Below are 20277 nucleotides of genomic sequence, written 5' to 3'. Positions count from 1 at the left end.
CCCGCCACCCAACCGCCCGTGACAGGCGCGGCCCCGGAGCCCCCCCCCGCCCCCGCCGGCTCCCAGCTCCACACAACCCGCGTTCAGGGACAGGGAGGCCGGTGACCCGGGCACAGCCGCAGCTCTGCACCTCAACGCCTCTTTTATTGGCAGTCAGAGAAGTAACCGGTACCGGAGAGGAGCTTGCCTCTGCCTAACGACCGAGCCTCCCCTGACGAGAGCAGATCTGCTGCCTTCCGCAGGACCCAACAGGCCGCCGCCCTCAGCGGCCACCTCCTGCAGGCATTGCACACACCCAACACTGCTTTCCAAGGCAAAGACCGAAACGTAAAGCTGATCCAACACACTCCAGTGCTTCAGGAAGCCATTTCTGTCCGAGTCAGCCCATCACGTCCGTACACTTGCACCAGAGCCTTCGGGAGATTCCCCGACAGCACTGTTAGGAGATGAAGTGAGTCTGTGGGGTGATTTGTTCCAGCTTGTGATCAGCTGGGTTTGCCGATGCTTCGTAATTGCAGATGGTGACTTCGTGGCGATGAGCCTGAATTAAGATTAAACGTGTTAGTCCAGAGGAGAGCAGAATTCAAGTCCCCCCTAAAACACCTGGCAAGAGCTGAGCAGGTTCCCATCTTACAGACCTTTCACTGCAGACCTTCCACCCCCACACCACCCTCACCTTCTTCCTCACCACTAGAGCTCAACTTAAGCTACGATTTAAAGCCCTTTTTACACTATTAGCACAGTCTCAGTCATCCCTGCTCCCACCTACCTCGGTCCACTCTCCTTTCAGGCCTATGTAAAAAATCTTCGTTGTCTCTGCTCCAAAGTTCTTTGGAAAGTGGATGGAGAGGTGGTGAACATTGGAGAAACGGGCAATTCTGAAAGAAAACACACTCTGAAACGGGAGCTGGGAGTACAAGCTGCCGCTCTGCTGCCTTGCCACCTCCTCTCAGCACAGCACCGCGGCCCCGCACCACACGTAGCTCCTGCCCCAACTCCAGTCAGACTTGGGAGCAAACAACTGAGGGTGCAGGAGGAGCAGCTTCCCTCACACTGTGGCGAGTGGACCAGCAACAAGCTGTCACTGGGGCCAGGAGCAGGGGACACGACACCGGGTTGATTCCGGGGCTGTGGGTGCAGGCACCCCCCTGGCTCCGGGACGGGGGCTTTCAGCCCAGAGCTCTCACCCGACAAGGGCAGGACAGAGCCAGAGAGGCAAATTCTACACTGGGCAGCTTTGAGATGCAAGGGAAGGAACTGCCCCCCCTGCTAACGCTTCCCCAAAATCCAGGGGCACACCGGCAGGCTGGGTGGAGCGCAGCTCCGGCGCTCGGAGGAGCGGCCCCCTGCACCCCCCGGGCGCGTGGGTCTGCAGCGTACTTGGTGGGGTACTCCAGCTCGCCCGCCGGATCCCGGTTCAGGCTGAACGTCTGGTCCGGTTCCCTGGCTGCGTCATCAAAGGACATGTGAGGAATGTTCTTGAACCTGGGAAAAGAGGGAGGAAACCCAGGAAGTTATTAACGCACAGGTCAGCTAATTGGTTTCCTCCCCATCCATTAGCACTACCCGGATTCTTCTCAAGAGTAAGAAACTGGATTTGCTTTGTCTTCTATGGGAGAAAATACCAACGCCACCACAAAGCATCATCACGTTCCAGAATACCCAACACCCTGAAGAAATAAGAAGGAAGAGCGAAGAACAAAGCCGGGGAAATACAGATTGCAGAACGCTTGGGTACATGAAGAAACCCAGACCCCAGTACATGGGAGACCGAGGAAAGCAGGGTCTCGATAAAGGTGTATTTTTCTCCCCACAAGCAAGAACTGCAGAGTATTCAGTACATTTTCATTTTAAAAAAAAAAAAAAAAAAAAAAAAAAGGTAGTATTAAGAAGGACCTCTCTCCCTTCAGGAGCTAAAAGAGGCCACATGGCCCAGCACAGCCGGACCGCTGCCAAGAGCCTTACAAACCCCGCCTGGCTGCAGGACGCTCCCTCACTTGTGTCCCTCCCTCCCAGGCCTCGGAGTTCCCCCCCCAAAGCGCAACCCCTCTGGGCCGCTGATCCTTCTGCAGCCCGCTGAGCCAGTACCGGGTTGGCTTCTTCACAGCACAGCCAGCGTCTCAACCAAACATCCTCTTCTAATTAAAATCAGCGCCTCATTTCTCTAGAGAAAAGGCATCAAGCGTCCACGCTCATCTCTGTACAAGTTATGGTTTCTTTTTCCTCCTGGGGCCCCGGGAGGTGCTGCAGAGTAACGCTGCTTTCTCCCACACTGCGCGCCCTCGCTGGGCGCTTGGGCACCCAACAGCGTGCAAAGCGCTGCTCTCATTAGCTACGAGTCAATCAGTTCAGTTTAGGCTCCAGCAAAGTTAAGGCTCATTTTACTCACAGTCTCATCTCTGCTGGGTGCGTACCATCATCCTCTCCCATCACGATTACTCCTTTTAATTTCACGTTGCCCGTAAACCTGCCGAGGGACACAGAAGTGGCGTTTTCATCTCCGTTCTCCCCAAATCAGCCCCGGTTACAGCGGCACAGACATGCCTCGTTCCCAGGAGCATAAAGGCGAGAACCAAGCCCTGCCAGCAGCCGAAATGATGCCAAAGGAGCGCAGGGAAAGGAACTTACGGGATATTAAACAGAAGCTCCTCGTCATCGTCGCTTTCTACGAACTGGGGAGAGAGAGGAGCAGGTCAGGGCTGGCCCCGGCTGCGCAGGTACCGCACCGGGGGCTGGGGGAACGCGGACCGCTGGGGCGGGCAAGCCCGGAGGGGCTCAGGGGCAAAGCGGGGCCCCAGACCCCGTCCCTTCCTCCCGCGCCCCGCTCCCCTCCCGCCGCCCGGTTCTCCTCAGGCAGCGGCGCCGCTGCAGGCCCCGGCCCGGCCCGGCCCCACCTGGCCGCGGTCACCGCGCTCCTCCCAAGCGCGGAAAACGAGCGCGCCGCTGCCCTCCCGCCGCTCGTTGAGGCACTGCAGCCGCTGCCGGTCGATGCGGAGGTAGAGCCCCCAGGCCGCGCCCCGCTCCCCGCCGGCCGCCGCTGCCTCCCCGCAGCAGCAGCAGCGACCGTGACCGTGCGCCATGGCTGCGCCGCGCCCCGCCCACCGCGCCTGCGCGCCGCCGCCGCCCCGCCCACCGCGCCCGTTAGCCCCGCCCATCTCTCCCCGTGGCTCCGCCCACCGCGCCCGTTAACTCGGCTCACCGCGCCCTGTGGCTCCGCCCACCTCCTTTAGCTCCGCTCACCGGTCCCTTTAGCTCCGCCCATCGCTCCTTGTGGCTCCGCCCACCGCCCCTTTACCTCCGCTCCCTTTAGCTCCGCCCATCTCGCCCTGTGGCTCCGCCCACCACTCCCTTTAGCTCCGCTCATCGCTCCCTTTAGCTCCGCCCACCGCTCCCTTTGGCTCCGCCCTCCTCCCGCCCAAAGGGGCGGGGCTTAGGGCTGCACGTGCTGGGGCCAGCGCAGCCCCCGGTGCAACCGGAGCAGCGAGCGGCTGCCCCGGGGCTGGGGGGGGGGGGGGGGAAGGCGGCTCGGCCCCAGCCCGGCCTCGGAGGGGCCCCGGGGGAGGCCGGGCTGCGCCAGCAGCGCCGGGCGCTGGGGGAAGAGCAAAGCTGCTCTTCAGCAGCGCCAGCAGAGCTCCCGCGGTTTCAACTTCCAGCCAGGAGGGGGAACGGGAGCACCCCCCGCCCCGCCGGGATCCCAAATTAAATGTGCTAATGATAATTTCGCAGTCATTGCTCAGAGACAGAAAAGAACAAGCAGACACGGTCCAGTGTTTGGCTTTTATTGAGACATGATTTTTCCTCTTTTCATATAACTTATCTAATTAAAATATTCATCTTAGTTACCACAAAAAAAGGAACATAGAAAATTGTATATACACAGTTAGGGACCAAAATACAAATGCAAGTCAAGGTCACTCCCCCTCCTGCCCACGTTACTCATCCCACCACCAGCGGGGCGGCGAAGGGGGAAGAGGCGGCTCTGCTCAGTTCCTTCGTCTGTAGTGTAGCACAGAAAAATTGCACAAGTGTAAGGCCCCAGGCACCGGGAGGCTGGCAGCGGAGCAAGCGCTTTTACCCTAGACTTTGCTTAGTTTGTGTCTCATGGAGTAACCCTCCTCTCTTCCCCGCTGAGGGCTGGTGCCCACCTCTTCCAGCTGTGTGGTTTTAGCGGCTGAGCAAGGGGGAGGGAAGGGAGAGCGGTGGGCAGCGGGACCAGTACCCACAGGACCCGCTCAGCAGAGTCAATGCAGACACACGTACCCCCTTCCCCGCAGTCCAGCTAACCTAAAAACACAGACACAGTCGGCAAAGCCTAGAGCAAAGAGGCTGCTCCGCGAGGGAAGGTACATCACCCCGTAACAGCGATGCTTTGGGCAATACCCGCAGCTGAGTATCTGGCTGTAGCATTAATTAAGTGGCAGTTGAGCGGTGCCCAAGATTGTTCTCGGGCCTCCCCCAGAGAACTCAAGGCTCCATTGGGGCCTGAACACCATGCCAGGCTCTGCTTCCCTCCCCTCTGCCCCTGCCCCAAGTACAGGAGAAATAAACGGTAGCACAACAGTCAGCAGAAGATAATATATTGTTATCTAATTAAAAATACAGCAAAATTAAACACAGCAAAAATGCAAGAGTAAGGAGCCATTATTTTACAGCACAACACACACTGAAATGCTGCACGGTAACATTAAAGCATCTGGGACTGTAACAAACTTACAGCACATGAGAGTCTGAGAACATTTTTCCAAGACCTTCAAAATAAGAAAAAGAACAGACCAAATAAACAAGAGACAGGTGTTCAGAATGGTTTAAAATTTAAAAAAAAAAAAAAAAGGAGGAAAATCAACAGAAACCAGAAGCATACAGGGATTTTTCTAGAGCCCTCCAGGGAGGGCTCTTCACAGCAAGGCTTCCCCCGGTCAGTGCGCACAGACAGCTCCGCCGGTTCAGGATTTGGCAGCCACAGAAAGCTAGCAGCACAGCTTCTCAAAAGCTGCCACCGACAGCATCTACTACCAGCACCTTTTCCACCTAGACAGCAAAGTCCCAGGGCAGCAAATATGGCTTGGAACAGGAGAATCTCTCCCCTTCCCGATCCGGTCAGGCCTCTGAGCGCTAACAGAGGCCGTCTCCCTCGCCACGTGGCCTGGCTCTAACCAGCTCCATCCTCTGCTTGCACCATCTCTGAGTAAGTTTGCTTTTGAGGCAGACGTAACCCACAAGCGGAAACATTCACCACAATAAGGCTTCACATTTAATAGCGAGCGCCTGGTTGTGTCCGGCTCCCTGCTGCGGCCTCAGCGAGTCCACCCGAAATCACACACCTCACACAGCACTCGGGCTCCCGGCCTCTGCAGAGGAGCTGTGCTCCAGGGCACCTCCTCACACTTCCACCAACCCAGCTGTCCGCTGGCTCACATCGCACACCCTTTCCTTCCAGAGCTCCAGTTCCTCAGACACCAAGTACAGCCGAGCTTTCCGAACTCCTGCTATGAAGTATGCACGCATTAAAAACAAACCACATTCCATTATTCACTTTCCTCCAACCCCAGTCAAGTGGTTTCAGGTTCAAAGACTAAAATCCTTGCTTTTTCCAAAGAGCAGGCAGAGGAAGACATACAGCGAAAAGACAGGATTTAAGCACCAGTTTCCAAACTGGAAATAAATCCTTCCCAATTCCACACAGAAAACAAGATTAAAGTATTCCTTCTTTCCATTAAAAGAGGCAAACCGATGCCTTCATTGATATTTAAAAACTGTTTTTCATTTCAGAGGCAAAGTCCCCTCTCTCTCTCAAAAAAAATAAAAAGTTAAAATCTGACTTGGTGCACAGTAAAATTTCTCCCAAAACCCCTCGTAGTTTTATTCCCAGTATCCAGCAGAAGAACAACAGCAGCAGAGAAAAAAGCCCCCAGTGGCTCTTGGCATCCCTGCACAACAACATAAGCATCTGTACAAGATCTACAGTAACAGCAGAGAGAAGGTTGAGAGCGCTAAGATTTTATTAACATACACGAGTAGAGAGCAAAGCCTCAGGACGTGATGCGCTTGCCAAAGGATCGATGAGCAGATGGGCCACCAGTCCTACCCGTCCGCGAGTCCAGGTGGGACTTTGGGCCCAGCAGGTACCAGATCATGAGAAAAGACTCCCGTGACACCCAGTGTCCATTCAGACAGATGGATTCCTGCCAGCTCCAGTCACAGAGAGGCTGGCCCTTGTACTGGATTGGGAGGGGGGAGACTACTGGGAGCAACATAAATAATACCAGCGGGACAGAGGGGCAAAATATTAATTAAAACCATTTTATAATTTATTAAAAGGTTAAATAGTAAATAGTCTCTGGATCTTCCACTCTCAGCAGGTGCCAAGACTTCACATTTTCTCGTGTCGGGAGATTCTGTACACCCTTCTTTCGAAAGATGACAAAGCCAGAAACAGGATGTTAAGGGCAGGGGGAAAAGAGGGGGGCTTGACACTGAGAAAGGGACCAGAATAAAAGATAAAATACTGTGCTGTCGTCTTGTGCAGATCGAAGCTTCTCCCAGCAGCTGCAGCCTCCAAAGAGTTCAAAGAAAAGGGCTGTTTGGGTACCTTCTTCCCCTCCAGTGCCACTCCCCACGAGAGGGAAAGTCCCAGATCTGCACTGCAAACTTATCTCCGAGAGAACCTGTTTTTGAAAGCTTTGATAGTCTTTGCCATCATGGGTGCAATTTCTGCAACAGAGAAAGGAAAAAAAAAAGCCAAATCAAACAAAAACCCTACACATTAACGCAGCAGTCACAGACTACGAAAGCAGGGAGTGATTCAAAGCTCAGCCCTGGCAAAGCAGACGCAAGGCAGGTGTAAGTGTGTGCTGTCTGATCATGGCCTATCGTATTTTCAGGTCACAGACCGAGGAGAGCCCACTCTGCTTTCTGCACTGCAAGAACACAGATCTCTGGTGAAACTCTCCCCGATTCCTTCCCAAGGGAGCTGCACTACAGTTTCATTGTTCCAAACAGCTGGACAGACACAGAAGGACAGCAGGAGGGAAAAGGCAGGGTTTTTGCCTCATTAGTACCATTGGGACGGGCTGACGCAGTCAGCAGCGAGCAGGCAGGTGAATCGGATGCTTCCCTGTGCTTTTTCTTGTACAAGAAGTTTGAACAACCTTTACCCTCTCCTTAGGGAGAGGACAGAGGCCACCAACATCAACCCTCCTGCACAGCCTGGATTTCTCTTTGTGCTGAAGCAGCAGATTCGTGCGTTTGTAAAGGAGGAGCTCTAGGAGACCACCCGGATGTTGTGCAGTTTGTACTTACTCTTCACTGGTGGTTTCCTGGGGTCGTAGGAGGAGAAGGTGCTACCTGAAGATGGGACAGAATGGGCACTGCTGGTGCTGGGCCCATCATAGGACTGCTCCTCACTCACACGAGTGTGGCTTTTGCTAGATGTGTACAGGACTGGTTTTATTCTGAAACAGAGACGGGACAGACATTTCAGTAAAGGAGTCACCGTGGTTTGATGTAATTCTTCAAACACAGGCCACATTTGTTAAAAGCAGCGTGGCTGTTAGAAGTTTCACTGCAAAAGGACCTCCCGGACACACAGCATCCCCTCCTGCCAGGGCGCAGAGCTTCAGGGGGAAGCTGGCAGGAGCCCACAGGAAAAGAGGCCCTGAACAGCAAGCGCTACTGAGAAACACTCACTTGGTCTTCTCTGGCAGAAGAGGTCCTCCAGTTCCAAACTTCTCTTGCCTCCTTCGTACATCCCGAGGGGGCTTTGCTGCAGAGTTCACAAACGCCATTTTCGCCACTCTACCTGTAGGAGACCGGAGGGAAACACTGCTTAGATCCAGCTTATTATAAAGGAGGCTCCTCAGTGCTTGTCTTATTACAGCAAGCTCCAACCACCTCTCCCCAGTCCATCCATTTCAAAGCTCAGGCGATAGCCTCCTCCCTAAGGTCTGAACCTCTTGCAGTCACAACGTGGGCTGTGAGAAATCCGACTGATCAGGTCAGTAGTTCTCATTACGTTCACCGAAAGAGCAGGAGTGCTCCGCTCCACCTCGGTATTCTTCAACCCCAGCATGGAGAAGCCACTCTAGCAGAACAAGAGGCGCGTCTGCAGCGCTACATGTCCTTGCTATAAAATACTGCTGTCTAGTCTGCATCAGCAACACTATGGATGAGATCTAGAGCCTGCTAAGCCATTAAGCAAAGGCCACCACAAAGAACAGAGAGTTAAGCAACTCCTAAATTGGACCAGATTTAAACCAGCCACTCTGAAAGACCTTCCCCCCACAAAGACATCCCCTAGGCAGCATTTCCAGACCCCTCTCTGATCATTCAGCCCTACTTTACCTTTGGGTTTGTTGGCATGAGCTGAGCCGATGTTCCGCGCTAACATGAGCAGCCGCTGCTCTCGTGCATCGTGAAGTCGAAGGTACATCTCCCGCCAGGACTCAAACTCTTCTGGCTTCTCGTTCTTGAAGTCTCGGAGACAGTGATTGTGCCACAGTTGATCCGTATCCTCAATGAGGACCTGAAACAAACCCACGTGAAAGCTGGGATCCTTCCTGACACCTTCACTCCCCTCTCCCTCAGCACCAGCGTCACTGGAACACCACAGAGGACAAGACAGCTTAGGGGCCAACTTGCAGCAAGAGATGGGCAGATGGCAAATCCGGGAACTCGGGACTAGGAAAAGCCACCTCTTGTTATAAAGAGCGTTGTTCTTTACTATCCTGCTATTGCAGATGAGAACAGAACATATCTCCTGCACCTCACCATCCCTTGCCCAGGCCAAGGCACTCACATGATTACACTCCTCAATGCGATACAGCTGCTCTGGGGTGCATCTCTCCAACACAGGCTCCAGCACTGAGAAAGGGACACCGCCCACTTCATAGATTGCTAGAGGGAAGCAAGATGCACACAGTATTTATCCTGCTCCTTCCTTGCCAAGGAAAGCGCTCAACACCTTGAAATGCAGTGGGAAAACCAGCAGTGCTGCACGCCACTACGCAATATGAGGGAAAGGAGAAAGGAACGGCAGGTGCAACAGCTCTAGCAGGTCATCAGGCACCAGTATCTCCAAGTTAAGAAGTGCCTGCGCAAGGCTCCGTTTACCACCTTTTCCAGTGCTTTAGCACTCCCTGAAAGCATGCCGGGTGCCGATTCCTGCAGCACCTGAGCTTTCAGTGAGATCTGTCCCACATTAGTTAGCTTGCCTTGTGACAAGGGGCAACTAACTGTTCACATGCTCCAAGCCAGATGCTGCTGGGATATATACAAACCAGTTACCAAGACTTTAGAATTATCTGCATGGCAACACGACTTTAAGACAGATGAGGAAAGGTACTTACAGTCAATATTGTTACTGAGGACTCTGATACATTGCTGATACAGAGACATCATCTTTGGGAGGTAGGCAGTTTTAGAGCCTGAATACACTTGCATCTTTGAATTCAACCGACGGCCTGTAAAACCCGCTTCACTCTCTTCAACTGGCGAGGACACTGCTGTAAAGAGAAAGACCTGGAGTAAGGAGGGGGCAGAGAAAAGAAGAAGAGCCCACCCTGATGAACGGCACAGGAGACAGAGTCACCCAGAAGCAACCTAAAGGGCCCCAAGTCTTCCCTAATAGACCCGCAACCTAGTTCAGGAAAGGCAAGTCCAAAGCCCAAGCCTCAAGAAGGATCAGCAAAGGATCTTCCTCATTTCTGCTAGAGCACAGGGGAAATAAGCCCCCTTTTTCTGAAACCCAGGCTCTGGCCATTAGAGGCAGGACACCAGACCCCAACAGAAGGGCCTGAACCCAGCCAGCATCCACTTCCTCCCACAAACAATGGCTGCAGCCCATTTCAGACCTATTTTCCCACCCAACATACCTTTCCTTTTTGTCTGGGAGCAGGTAATGGACTCGATCGAAGGAAGAGGGCGGTAGGTGGCCTGAATCGGCGGCAGTGGGATGTCTGGTAACGTTGGTACCACATCTAAAAGTATCTGGAAGGAGAGAATGTGCATGCACGTAAGACGAGACTAAGGAGAACGTTACATCCTGCCAGTGTACAAACAGCACTGAACTGCATTTTGTCCGATATTTTGAATAAGACATTCAATGCTGACCAGCTTGCACCAGGAAATAGCCTCAGAGGGAGCCTGTGCTTCTGCCACGTTACTGTGGCTCTGTCTAGGCTGTCAATACAAAGAAGCCAAAATTCAGGATCTGAATCACTCAGCACCCTCCAGTAAGAGCCATCCACATCTTTAACCTACAAGGTTCAGTGCCAAAGGCCTCTGGCAGGAACCCAAGTCAGATTAACAATGCAAAGAACTAGAGAAAAAACAGAAGAGAAAGCTGGCAGAAACATTGCCTTGATCTCCAACACTCATTTACCTGTTCTGCCTCTTCTCCTCCTCCCCACCTCCTGCAACAAACTCCATGGTGGTGGAGAGGGGAACCTCACCAACTGGGGGACATCCAAGACTTCGATATGAGGCACTTATTAGAATGAATAGCAAAGCAGGATTTTAAAAGGCTGCTAAGATTATAAAAACACTTTTCGAAGAGCAAAGTGTTTCAAGTTGAGCAAAAAGATTGAGCAGTCAAGGTTTTACACATCAGTCCCTTATTTCTATACCCAACCCTGGCACCCATGGGGTAATGAATTTATACAGAAACATTGCTCATTTTTCCTGCTTTCACAAAAGAAGGTCTGTCTTCCAGAATAAGCTGCATTGTAACACCAGTTCTCCCATTTCTCACCCATTTCTGGAGACCAACAGATTTAGTTAACAAAACTGCAGTACTGATAAAGATAAAAAAAAAAAAAGGTCAGTTTTAGAGAAGCATAAATACTTGAGAGACATGGGAACCTTGCTAGCAGGTGGAGATGCACTGCATATTACGCAGGATTCTAAGTTGACTCACATCTAAAGATTTTTGCATGCTTAACAATCGTATCATGTCCAATATGTTTTCATACAATTATTTAGCTGAAGGTGTTTCCTTCTTACTCTCCCCATTTTTGAATAAAAGAGGGTTTTGTCTGTTGCATTTCTCCCCCCCCCCCCCCCCAGCCACTTTTCCAGCAGAATTCCACTCTTAACAGCACAAAGCGATGCCTGTGGTGTAGGGCGTATGAAACACACGGTCCCTCCCAGCAGGAACCAGGAGTGGCAGACCTAGATAGCAACGAGACACCGCAAGCACAACCCGATGCAGAACACAGCCCAGCACCTCCGAGGGGAAAACTAATAAGCCCCAGATGGCAGAGGACCGAGAGCAGCTGATCCCACCTTCTTTGTTCACTTTCAGATCTCCAAAACCTTACCCTCTTTGGTTTAGGAGGCTCTGGTAGTTTCTTCTCTGCCTTTTTCTCACTTGTTCGCTTGTGGCTTGGACTTTTCCTACTCGAGCTTGGGCTGTTGGTACTGGCTTTGGATCCGTTCTGTTTGCTGTGCCCTCGCTCTTTCTCCCCAGCGGACACAGAGGGTTTGGCCACTTTCTTTTTCTTTTTCTGGGGCTGGTCATAGCTGAGGTACGACTCAAAGGACATTGTGGGCTGTTCAAATTCATCCTCCACTTCCCCCTCCCCAAAATTTGAGGAAAAGCCCATCGATTTTTTGTCCATGTCGGAGACTTTGCGCTTCCCCTCTGAAGACTTTAAGCTCCCAGAAGTCCCCTTTTCTTTTATCCTATTTGACGAGTCACTCTCAGCTTTCCGTTTCTCCCGCTCCGTGTTAGAGGTCTCCAAGCTCAGCTTGGGCTTTTCCAATTTGCTTTTTTCAGAGTCCCGATGTTTTTGCTTCTTAACGTGGTTGTCCAAAGACTCTTCCAAGTGCGGCAACATGTGCAGCTTCTCCTTTCGGGAGGTGCCGCTTTCTCGGTTCTTCTCCTTCTTGGTGCCATCCGACATCCTCTGCTTCTCCTTGCTGCCCCCTGCCATGGGGGCTTCTCGGAGCTGCTCTTTAAAAGAGGTCTTGTGCAATCTTTCTGGGCTGAAGGCAGAGGTCCTGTCCTCCCCTCTGCCATCAAGTCGCTGCTTCTTGTGAGAAGACTTGTGCTCTTTGCTTCGACTCGTGTTCCCTTTGTCATAGAACTCACCGGGGTTCCTCTCTCGGCCTCCTCCCAGCTTCTCCTGAAAGCTGTGGCCTTTACTGGCCTTCCGATGCAATACTGTCGGTTCTTCCTGCTCCTCAGAGGCGTAAGGGTCTGCGTACGTATCCTGAGGGCTCTCACTTGGCTCAGGTGACGCAGCTTGTCCATAGTCCGAGTACTCCTGATCTGAAGAGAGCACTGGGGAAGATCTGCCCCAACCCTTCCCCTCATGGCTGCTATAGCCATAAGTCTCATGGGCTCTCTCAGGCCTAGGATACCTTTTGGACTTCTTTTCCCTATGATCTGGGCTATAGGACTGGCTGCAAGACGGCTGGAAGGGTTCTGAATACTCCTGGTCAGCTTCCTCCTCCTCTCTGAGGGAGGATTCTTGATGTCTTTTGCTTGAGCTGCTCCTCTCGTAGTCACGGTCTTCAGAATCTAGGTTATTTCTGAAGGGATAAGAAAACAAAATAGTTAGATTAAAACTTCCCAATGTGAATGAAGAGAACCACTCCCCATGGACCATGTGAACGGGAACCTCTCTTACAGCAGGCTAAGGTTGCATTTGGTAGTTTTGTGGCAAGAATACCACGAATTCTCTCAGGCACAGCAACATTCAGGGATTTAGAAACCGCATTTCTAGTGCGGCAATTGATTAAGCATTTTTATTAAGACTAGAGACTTCACAGTTCACTGGAAGTGGAGACAGATGCATACAGAGACTTTTCCATGCCTACACACTCCTGGCTGCGTGGTGCCTATGGGAAACGTGTCTCCCAGTTCGCCAGTTACCCATGCAGGGATACCACAGCCATCAAAATTATCATGAATAACTGGGTCTTTATCACCCACATCTAAATGATCTCATCGCTCGTTTCAACACAGTTTTGTTACTACAACATGCTGTCTAGCATTAACTTTCAGTTTCCATAGGATTTTTGCACAGAAAAGCCTTCTTTCGAAGCAAGCCACTTCCTTTACTCGGGCCAGAACTTCCTCTTTTTAGAATCATAAAATAGGAAGCAAGCAGATTGCATCTCTTGATTTATCAAAGGCACTTTTCTGGCCTTTACTGTTAATCTCTTCATCAAACTGCAGATTCTTGAAAATCGGTCCCTACTTTCAGGCAAAACCACAGCCATCAGCAACCTAACGCTCCGCAGCTAGCAGAGGCAGGAAGTTTATGCCAAAACAAGGCAAAAACCCCGCGCAGAGTTAGCACGCTTGTGTTACAAGTTTTTCCAGAGCCTTCACTTTGTTACCTTGGTCAGAGAAGTTTATCATCTCTACTGCAGAAGTACAAAAAAAGCTTATCCATCAAGATAACCAAGCAGGTTCACTCACCTGTCTGCCTCTTGGGAGACCGGCACTAGCTTCTTCCACCTGGCTACCAGATTCTTCGCAAAGTCTCCTACAAGCTCGTGTTTCCGTAAACTGTTCACAGTCTTCCCAACACCCGTCTCCTTCACGAGAGAGCCGAGACATGAATTCTAGTTAGCAAAACAGTCAGCATTCTCACCTCTGCTAAACTTCCTACAAAGTGAATAAAGTGAACCCGCTACCTGTCACTGCTAGGTAGAAATAAACTTGCTTGATTTAACGGCGAAGATATCACATATGATATATTATGTTTTCAGCGGCCATTATATTGTTTACTACAGTTCTGTAAATCAAAGACGACTTAACTCTGCCTTAAGTTAAACATTCATTATTTGTATTAATAAACTAAGTTAGTATTTACCATGACTGTTGGTAAGTTTGAAGACAAAAGTCACTAATAATTTTAAGGATTAGCACTTCCTAATTTCATGACGATTCGGTTATCGTTAGGAACTGCTCCAACTCTCCTATCCCAGTCAAGTGCTAAGCTTTTGGAAGAACTCAGGATGACAAACCGTCCTCCCTGGCTTCACACTTGCTCTGCCACGCTCCTTCCCCGTGCCTGGAATCTCCAGAACCTCATCACAATCGTGCCTGTGACGCCAGGCCGTAGCAGGTGGCCGAGGCAACACGCCCCATTGCAGGGAAAGCAGCATTTCTGCGGCAAACAGTTCTCCTGTGACTTGACAGACACGATGGAAGTGTGCGAGATTTCACAGCTCTTACCACAAGAATGTCAACTGTGATGGGCAACTCAGACAGCCTCTTCAGACTTTTCAGCAGCTGCAGAGACAAGGAGGAGAGTGTTCAGACTTGTCATACGGAACCACATACTGCGATTAGAAAGGACGCAAATGCTGCGTTGCATGAGAGCTTGTTAGAAAGACCCAAGTGGCAGACGGCTGCTGTCTTGCTCCAAAACAAGCTCCCAAGAAGCTGAACACGAGGGCCAACTGTTAAGAAATTATCACCTCTTTGCCTACGAGGGCCCACCTGAGAATCTTAAAACACACTCAAATATTAATGCTTTCTTCACAGAGGACTGCAACTTAGCTTTGGCTTAAAGCGTCAGGAACACAGACACACGACTCTGTTGCACAGCAAGTGGAAGAAAGGACTCGGAAGCTTGTGACTCAGAAGGTGGTGCTGAGAATTGCATCACTTGTTAAAAAAAGATATTAAGAGTCCTTTCTGAAGTTTTGCAAGCTAGACACTGAGGGAAGGACGATTTCTAGATGCTCTTAAAGATCTAAGAGGGAACCTGTATCTCCCCTGCAGGCCCAGCACTGTCAGTGCTGCTGACAGTCTCTCTCCTCTCAGTCTGTGCTAAAAAGGCAGCTGATCCCTTCCCCAACCACTGCCTCTCGCCCCACTCTTCTCCCTTCCCTTCGCCATACAGCAGTGAGAAACGTTGCGTTCCTCCACGCGGACGCTGCCAAGCGAGGCCCTGCCGGCGCTTACAGCTGCTCCGCGGGCCAGGGAGGGAAGAGGAGCCCCCTCCGACTTGCACCCCAGTGAGGGGCCGCAGGTGAAGGGGACGTACTCGTACCTCTGCCACCCAGGTGCCTTGGGACACCGCTTCACCAAGATGTCCACCGACTTTTTAGTTACGTTACATGGCAGCACGCATCTGACAGCGCCGCTGCCCCTCACATTACTTCCCGCAGCTCAGCTATAGCCACGGGCCAGCCTCGTCAGCGTTCCCATTATTATAGCCCCTATACAGCCCAGGCTTTGTTCAGCACTGCTGTGCTATATGCCGTACAAAGGGCTGTCCCTGATCCAGAAGATCTTCTCTTTAAACCACTGTGCTCATGCTCAAATTAGCACTGTCGGCCTAAGCTATTCCACTCACCCCCACTTCCACCATGCAAGGATCAAAGAGGTTTAGAGGTTTCCTTCCTTTTGAAGGAAAGAAGTCCTTTTAACCCATTCAAAGAGTGCTACTACTTTCAGAGAGAAAATACTCCTCAACACAGAGAGAAGGGTTCATCTAGCTTAAGCAGAACCACAGGATGGCTCCTGTTCACCAGAAACCACTGCCCCATCTCCATTATATTTAGGACTTCATCGCCATGACTGAAGGTTTAGGGTTTCTTGTTTGTTTTAGAAGAGTGAAACACTGATACCAACAGTCACCGTGTGTTTCAGCACTCTTGAGCTGGGGCGATGAGGAGGATGCAATAGTTCTAGCTGTGCTGTAACCATAGCTAACCGGGTCTTCAAGCCCTCTGTCCCTGCAACTCTGGGCTCACAGTAACGTAGAGTCTCCCCCGGGATTCACGGTATCTGGGGCAGGTATCGTGCTCCACCACCTACCTCAACTGATGGGGAGAGAAAAAAAAAAAGCAGCCAGCTGAGCTAAAAATCCCAACATCCTTTCAGTTTTCAGAACCGCTGTTACTTTGCCAGCACCGCTGCTCCACAAGCTCACTGACCATCAAAGCCATCAAACCAGAAGAGACACAGCCCACCTCCGCTGCCTCCCCTCAAACCACCGCGGCACGGCCTGCCGCAGCTCACGGGTCGGGATCCCGCCGGGAAGGCCAAGATCCTTCCGGCATCAGGAACACAGGTGTTTGGACTAGTGTGCATGAAGGTCCTCTTTAGAAGGGGACAGGACGGGAGGGGAAGAAGGATGGATTTTGTACTAGATAGAAAAAGAGTAAAACAGGGCAATATTAAAACAATAGCATCTCTGTAAGCTGATTGCCTTCCTAGAGAGGTTGTTTCAGAGCTTACAAAATCCCACCGCGAGAGTAAGAACCAAGAGAAAACTCGTTATGGCATCCTTGCAGCCTCCCAGTGATTTCCTAGCTACACCCCATCTTCCACAGCTCTTTTTGCTCTGTCGTTTTTTGTTGCCTTCAGGGCTGAATTCCAAGAAGAAAAGCGCTATTCTCAACGGGGCTCTTCTCTGGATTTTGTTTAGCCAAGGGAAGCGCGGTTTGAGGCCAGGGGACCCACACATTTGATCCAGAGCACGTCTCACGGGGAACTAGCTTATTCCACACCCACTGCAGTCAATGGTTGGAAACCTCCACACATCTTAAAAAAAAAAAAGGCAAGTGCTGGCTTTCTGAGAGGCCACCATCCACACACCTTTGCCTAAGTGTCACTTTACCAAGCTTTTACACCTGCACGTTCACTAGAAACGTTAACACGGTTTGAGTTCAGCAGACTTCCCAGCCAAGTAATAAAAAAATCTCAAAATGATGCTGCCAGGAAACGAGGCATTTTTGTCACCTGCGTCACCAGTAATGCACTTATCTGCCAATCTAAGATATCAAAACCTGCGCTTATTGATGCCATCCAAGTGGCACGCAGCCTGGCCATATCCGAGCAGGGATATATTCAGGAGCTGTGTTTGTACAGCACAGCAAAACCTCGCTTTGCTTGCAACCTCTGTGGACCACAGGTCCACGTGCATAGGATGCACCAAGTGAGACAACTCTGATGCAGCGAGGCTTAAGAACGTGTACTAACCTGTATTTCCTATGGAAACAAGCTGATGCAGTACACCCCACTGCCTTCAGCTGAAATCAGCCAAGCAGACTCAAATCTGGCAGCTCAACTCAAATAACTGAGATCCTACAAGTCCTGTGAGAAAAAGGGAGCCAGGTAGAAACCAGAAAACACAAGCTTGTATCTTGCTAGACAGCAGATGAAATACATACAAGAAAGCTCTTCCACAACACCCCAGCCCAGGGTAGAGTTTCAGTCAACCAGCCACAAACCATTAAAACTTCACTTAGTTCCAGCTCCAATGAAGTCTTGTTTACCTTTGGATTGTTTTCTTTTCCTAAAAGGCGGCAGCCAGGCCGTTACAATGCTAAGGACACACGTTAATATCAAATTACTACAGCACAGCCTGGCCCCATCCTCTTGTTCGGGTTTCCCTTACCCTCTTTCTTCCTTCAGTCCTGCAGCAGAGTTTGTATCTTCTCTGCTGGAAAAAAAAAGACCATTTCCAAACCATTACAGCAGCGTCCAAATTTTCACAGTTCTGTGCCAGCAGCCTGATTTTCACCCCCCAAAAATATTAATACTTAACACCTTTCAGCAAGGCAATATAGAGTTGTACACAATACCGGGCAAATATTATTCTTTCACGTTACTGATAAAATGTTTCAAAAGGACAAGGCAAGAAAACCCAAGGCTGGAAATGGTGTAACGCGTGGGTAGCAGCCAGAGGTGCCGGGGATTTGTCCTGCTGACAGGGTAAAGCTGTAGCTGCTACAGAACTGGCGTGAAATCAGTTATAGCAGAAGAGCCAAAAGCCATTTTCTGACATAGGAAGGCACTCGGAAGATACACAGTCTATCAAGACAATGCAATGGCAAGTAAATTCAAGCCTAGAAACACTAACACCTCCAAGGATATAATTGAAAAGGTATCAGAAATAAAAAGAGTATAGGCCACGGGACATTTCTGCAGGGGAAGGGAAAATGTTTAAAGTCACTATCCTAGCTAGTAACGGCTTGCGAATGCTTACCACCTCTCCCTCCCCTTGCAAAACTGCATAGGATCAACAGAGAAAGAAACGATTTAACACCGCAAGGTTACTGGAGACAGAGTCAGCCTGTGCAAATAGTGCCCGAAGACTTACAACGCCCAAGAAACACAGACAAGCAGTTATTGCCCCAAGCTGACACAAGGGTCAGGAAACAGGAGCACTAATCCTCTGCGTGCAGCGTGCTCAGCCAATATTTGAAGCTTTGCGCGTGCTCTCGGCACCGCGGAGCCCAAGACTCCCTGGAATCGACGACTCAGCTCCATTCGGGGCCCCGCCAGTTAAACCCTGCTCTGGTCTTGGCTGAGAGGGTGAGAAAAGGAACCAGACACCCCCATCACTTCGCCCCCAGCTAAGCTGGGGCTGGGTACGGGGGCCTCCCTTTCAAAGGGTCAGCAGCTGAGCACTTCAGAATCCATCCTTCTTCGTGGGAGGTCTTGGAAAGCAGGCGTTTGCCTCAGTTGAACAAAATTAACCGAGTGCAGCATGGCTGCACAGCCCTCACTGCCTCATCTTTCACCTGAATTAAGTGAAACATGAACCGAACACCTGAAAATAGTCACAACAGATGCTCCCCCTATAAAATATGAAATCGTAGGGAATGGGATAACAGCATGTGGTGAGGCCACACCTGAGCTCAGCCCTAATTCCAAATTTCAGTTGAAAAAACCAGCTCAGAACCCCAGTGCCCAGCAGGAGAGCTGCTGTCAGCAACAGACGCAGCCAAATGTCACCGAACAGAGTCGGGCACCGGCGCGGATCACGGCAGCGCACACACGGCAGCCGCTCCGCGACAGCCGCTGCGGGCAGGAGATTTCGGCAGCAGACACGTTCCCTTGTGGAGCCAGGCGAGAGGCGTCAAGCAACTTCCCCAAGGCCAGAGGGGGAACCCACGCCAGCAGCTGAGTTAAAACTCGGCAACTTCTCGCCCTGACCCCAACGCCCCAGCGATCACGGCGGCCTCGCCGCGGTCCCGGCCGTCCCCGGTCCCAGGGCAGGGCTGTGCCTCGCTGTCACCTCCCGCCGGGGCTCACGCCGGGGACCGTAGCTCTTCCACCATGAACACGTCACCAGGGCAAGACTCTTCCGGCAAGTTCTCCAGTTGCCCGCTCGCCTGCCTCTCACACCGTGCTCCACCGGCGTGCCACGGGGGGAAGCCCACGGGAGGACACCGGCGCACCGCAGCGGGCCTCCCGTGGGGCAGCCGGGGCCTGGCAGCCCAGCCCGGCCTGGCAGCTGCCCCGGGGGGCTCCCACCGGGGACAACCCCCCGGGCCTGCCCCGCGGCCGCCCGCCTCGCCCCACGGACCGCGGCCGGGCAGGAAACTTCAAGGGGGGGGGCCCGGCGGAGGGGAGGGCAGGCCCGGGCCCGCTCCCCAGGCCCCCCGCGGGGTAACCCGGGCCCTCCCGACCCCCGGCCCCGCCGCGCCGCCCCCGCCGGGGAGGGGGAGCCCCGGCCGCGCCGCCGCCCCCGTCACCTTCTTGGGCTCCGAGCTGCCCGCCAGCCGCGACTGCAGCTTGCCCACAACTTCCAGCACCGACTCCGCCATTTTTAATGCTGGAGAGGCCGCGGCGGCGGAAGCGGCTTCACCGCCCGCTGGCCACACGGCGCTTCCCCACCGCTGCCGCCATCTTGGCTGCGGGCAGGAAACGGAAGCGGCGCTGCCGTTGCCCCCGTCGGTGGCGGCCATGGCAGGTGCGGGCAGAGTCCGGCGGGTGCCATCTTGGGGTCTGGCAGCGGCGGCGGGCAGCGCCATCTTGAGTGCTGGCAGGGCGCTGCTGAGGGGAGCGCGGCCGCCATGGCCGCCCCCCGGCAGGGGCAGTGGTGCCACCTCCGGCCCCACAGCGGTCAGGACAGCGGTCCTGAGACAAATGTCCCTTCGTACCTATTCCTGTTGCCCCCCAACGGCTCCACCAAGGCTGTTGGGAGTGAGTGGAAAGTGGGGTTTTAGATTGGTTCGTGGCCAAAGGCAAATTGAGCAGGGCCGCGGCTGCCCAGGCCGGGGGCTCCTCAGGCCGGGGGGCTCGGAGCTGCCGCCTCCTCCGCTCACTCGGGAGAGCGGGGAAGGAGTCAGGAGGGCGATGTCCCCCCAGCTCATCCCCAAATGCCCTGGTGAGCCCCTCTGCGGCGGAGCCAGGCCTTTGGCTGCCTCTCCCTTGGCAGCGGCCAGGTGATCACGCCTCGCCGTTGGGTCACTGCCTTCTCCTGTCGCTGGCTGCGACGATGCCCTTGGCCGGGGCAGCGCTACCTGAATCCAGCCCTTTCCATGTCTGTCGGGACTCGGCTGAGGGTGGCTGTCCTC

At 52.6% G+C, this 20277-nt stretch overlaps 2 protein-coding genes across 6 annotated transcripts; both read right to left on the bottom strand.

Annotated features, from left to right (window-relative positions):
• Window positions 1–51: 51 nt before the first annotated feature.
• PITHD1 (PITH domain containing 1) lies at window positions 52–3189 on the bottom strand. Its single transcript, XM_082329859.1, has 6 exons — window positions 2895–3189; window positions 2629–2672; window positions 2390–2467; window positions 1381–1485; window positions 770–878; window positions 52–541 (listed from the first exon to the last, which is right to left on the bottom strand). The coding sequence occupies exons 1-6, from the start codon at window positions 3153–3155 to the stop codon at window positions 440–442; spliced, it is 699 nt and encodes a 232-aa protein (XP_082185985.1). The 5' UTR covers window positions 3156–3189; the 3' UTR covers window positions 52–439.
• A 565-nt stretch (window positions 3190–3754) lies between these two features.
• On the bottom strand, window positions 3755–19816 carry ELOA (elongin A). Of its 5 annotated transcripts, none has more exons than XM_082329852.1 (11): window positions 19453–19816; window positions 14189–14245; window positions 13427–13545; window positions 11316–12531; window positions 9870–9984; window positions 9345–9497; window positions 8795–8892; window positions 8341–8521; window positions 7687–7798; window positions 7300–7451; window positions 3755–6711 (listed from the first exon to the last, which is right to left on the bottom strand). In XM_082329852.1, exons 1-11 carry the CDS (start codon window positions 19729–19731, stop codon window positions 6650–6652), a joined length of 2544 nt encoding a protein of 847 aa, XP_082185978.1. In that variant the 5' UTR covers window positions 19732–19816; the 3' UTR covers window positions 3755–6649. The 5 variants fall into 5 exon arrangements, with proteins under 5 accessions (XP_082185978.1, XP_082185977.1, XP_082185979.1 ...); XM_082329851.1 differs by having other exon boundaries at window positions 3756–6711; window positions 9345–9500; XM_082329853.1 differs by having other exon boundaries at window positions 3757–6711; window positions 9345–9500; window positions 13824–14245; window positions 19453–19539.
• Window positions 19817–20277: the final 461 nt, after the last annotated feature.

The sequence above is a fragment of the Platalea leucorodia genome, assembly GCF_965183815.1.
Source record: "Platalea leucorodia genome assembly, chromosome: 18".
Taxonomy (NCBI): domain Eukaryota; kingdom Metazoa; phylum Chordata; class Aves; order Pelecaniformes; family Threskiornithidae; genus Platalea; species Platalea leucorodia.
This window is presented reverse-complemented; position numbering and strand designations above follow the sequence as displayed.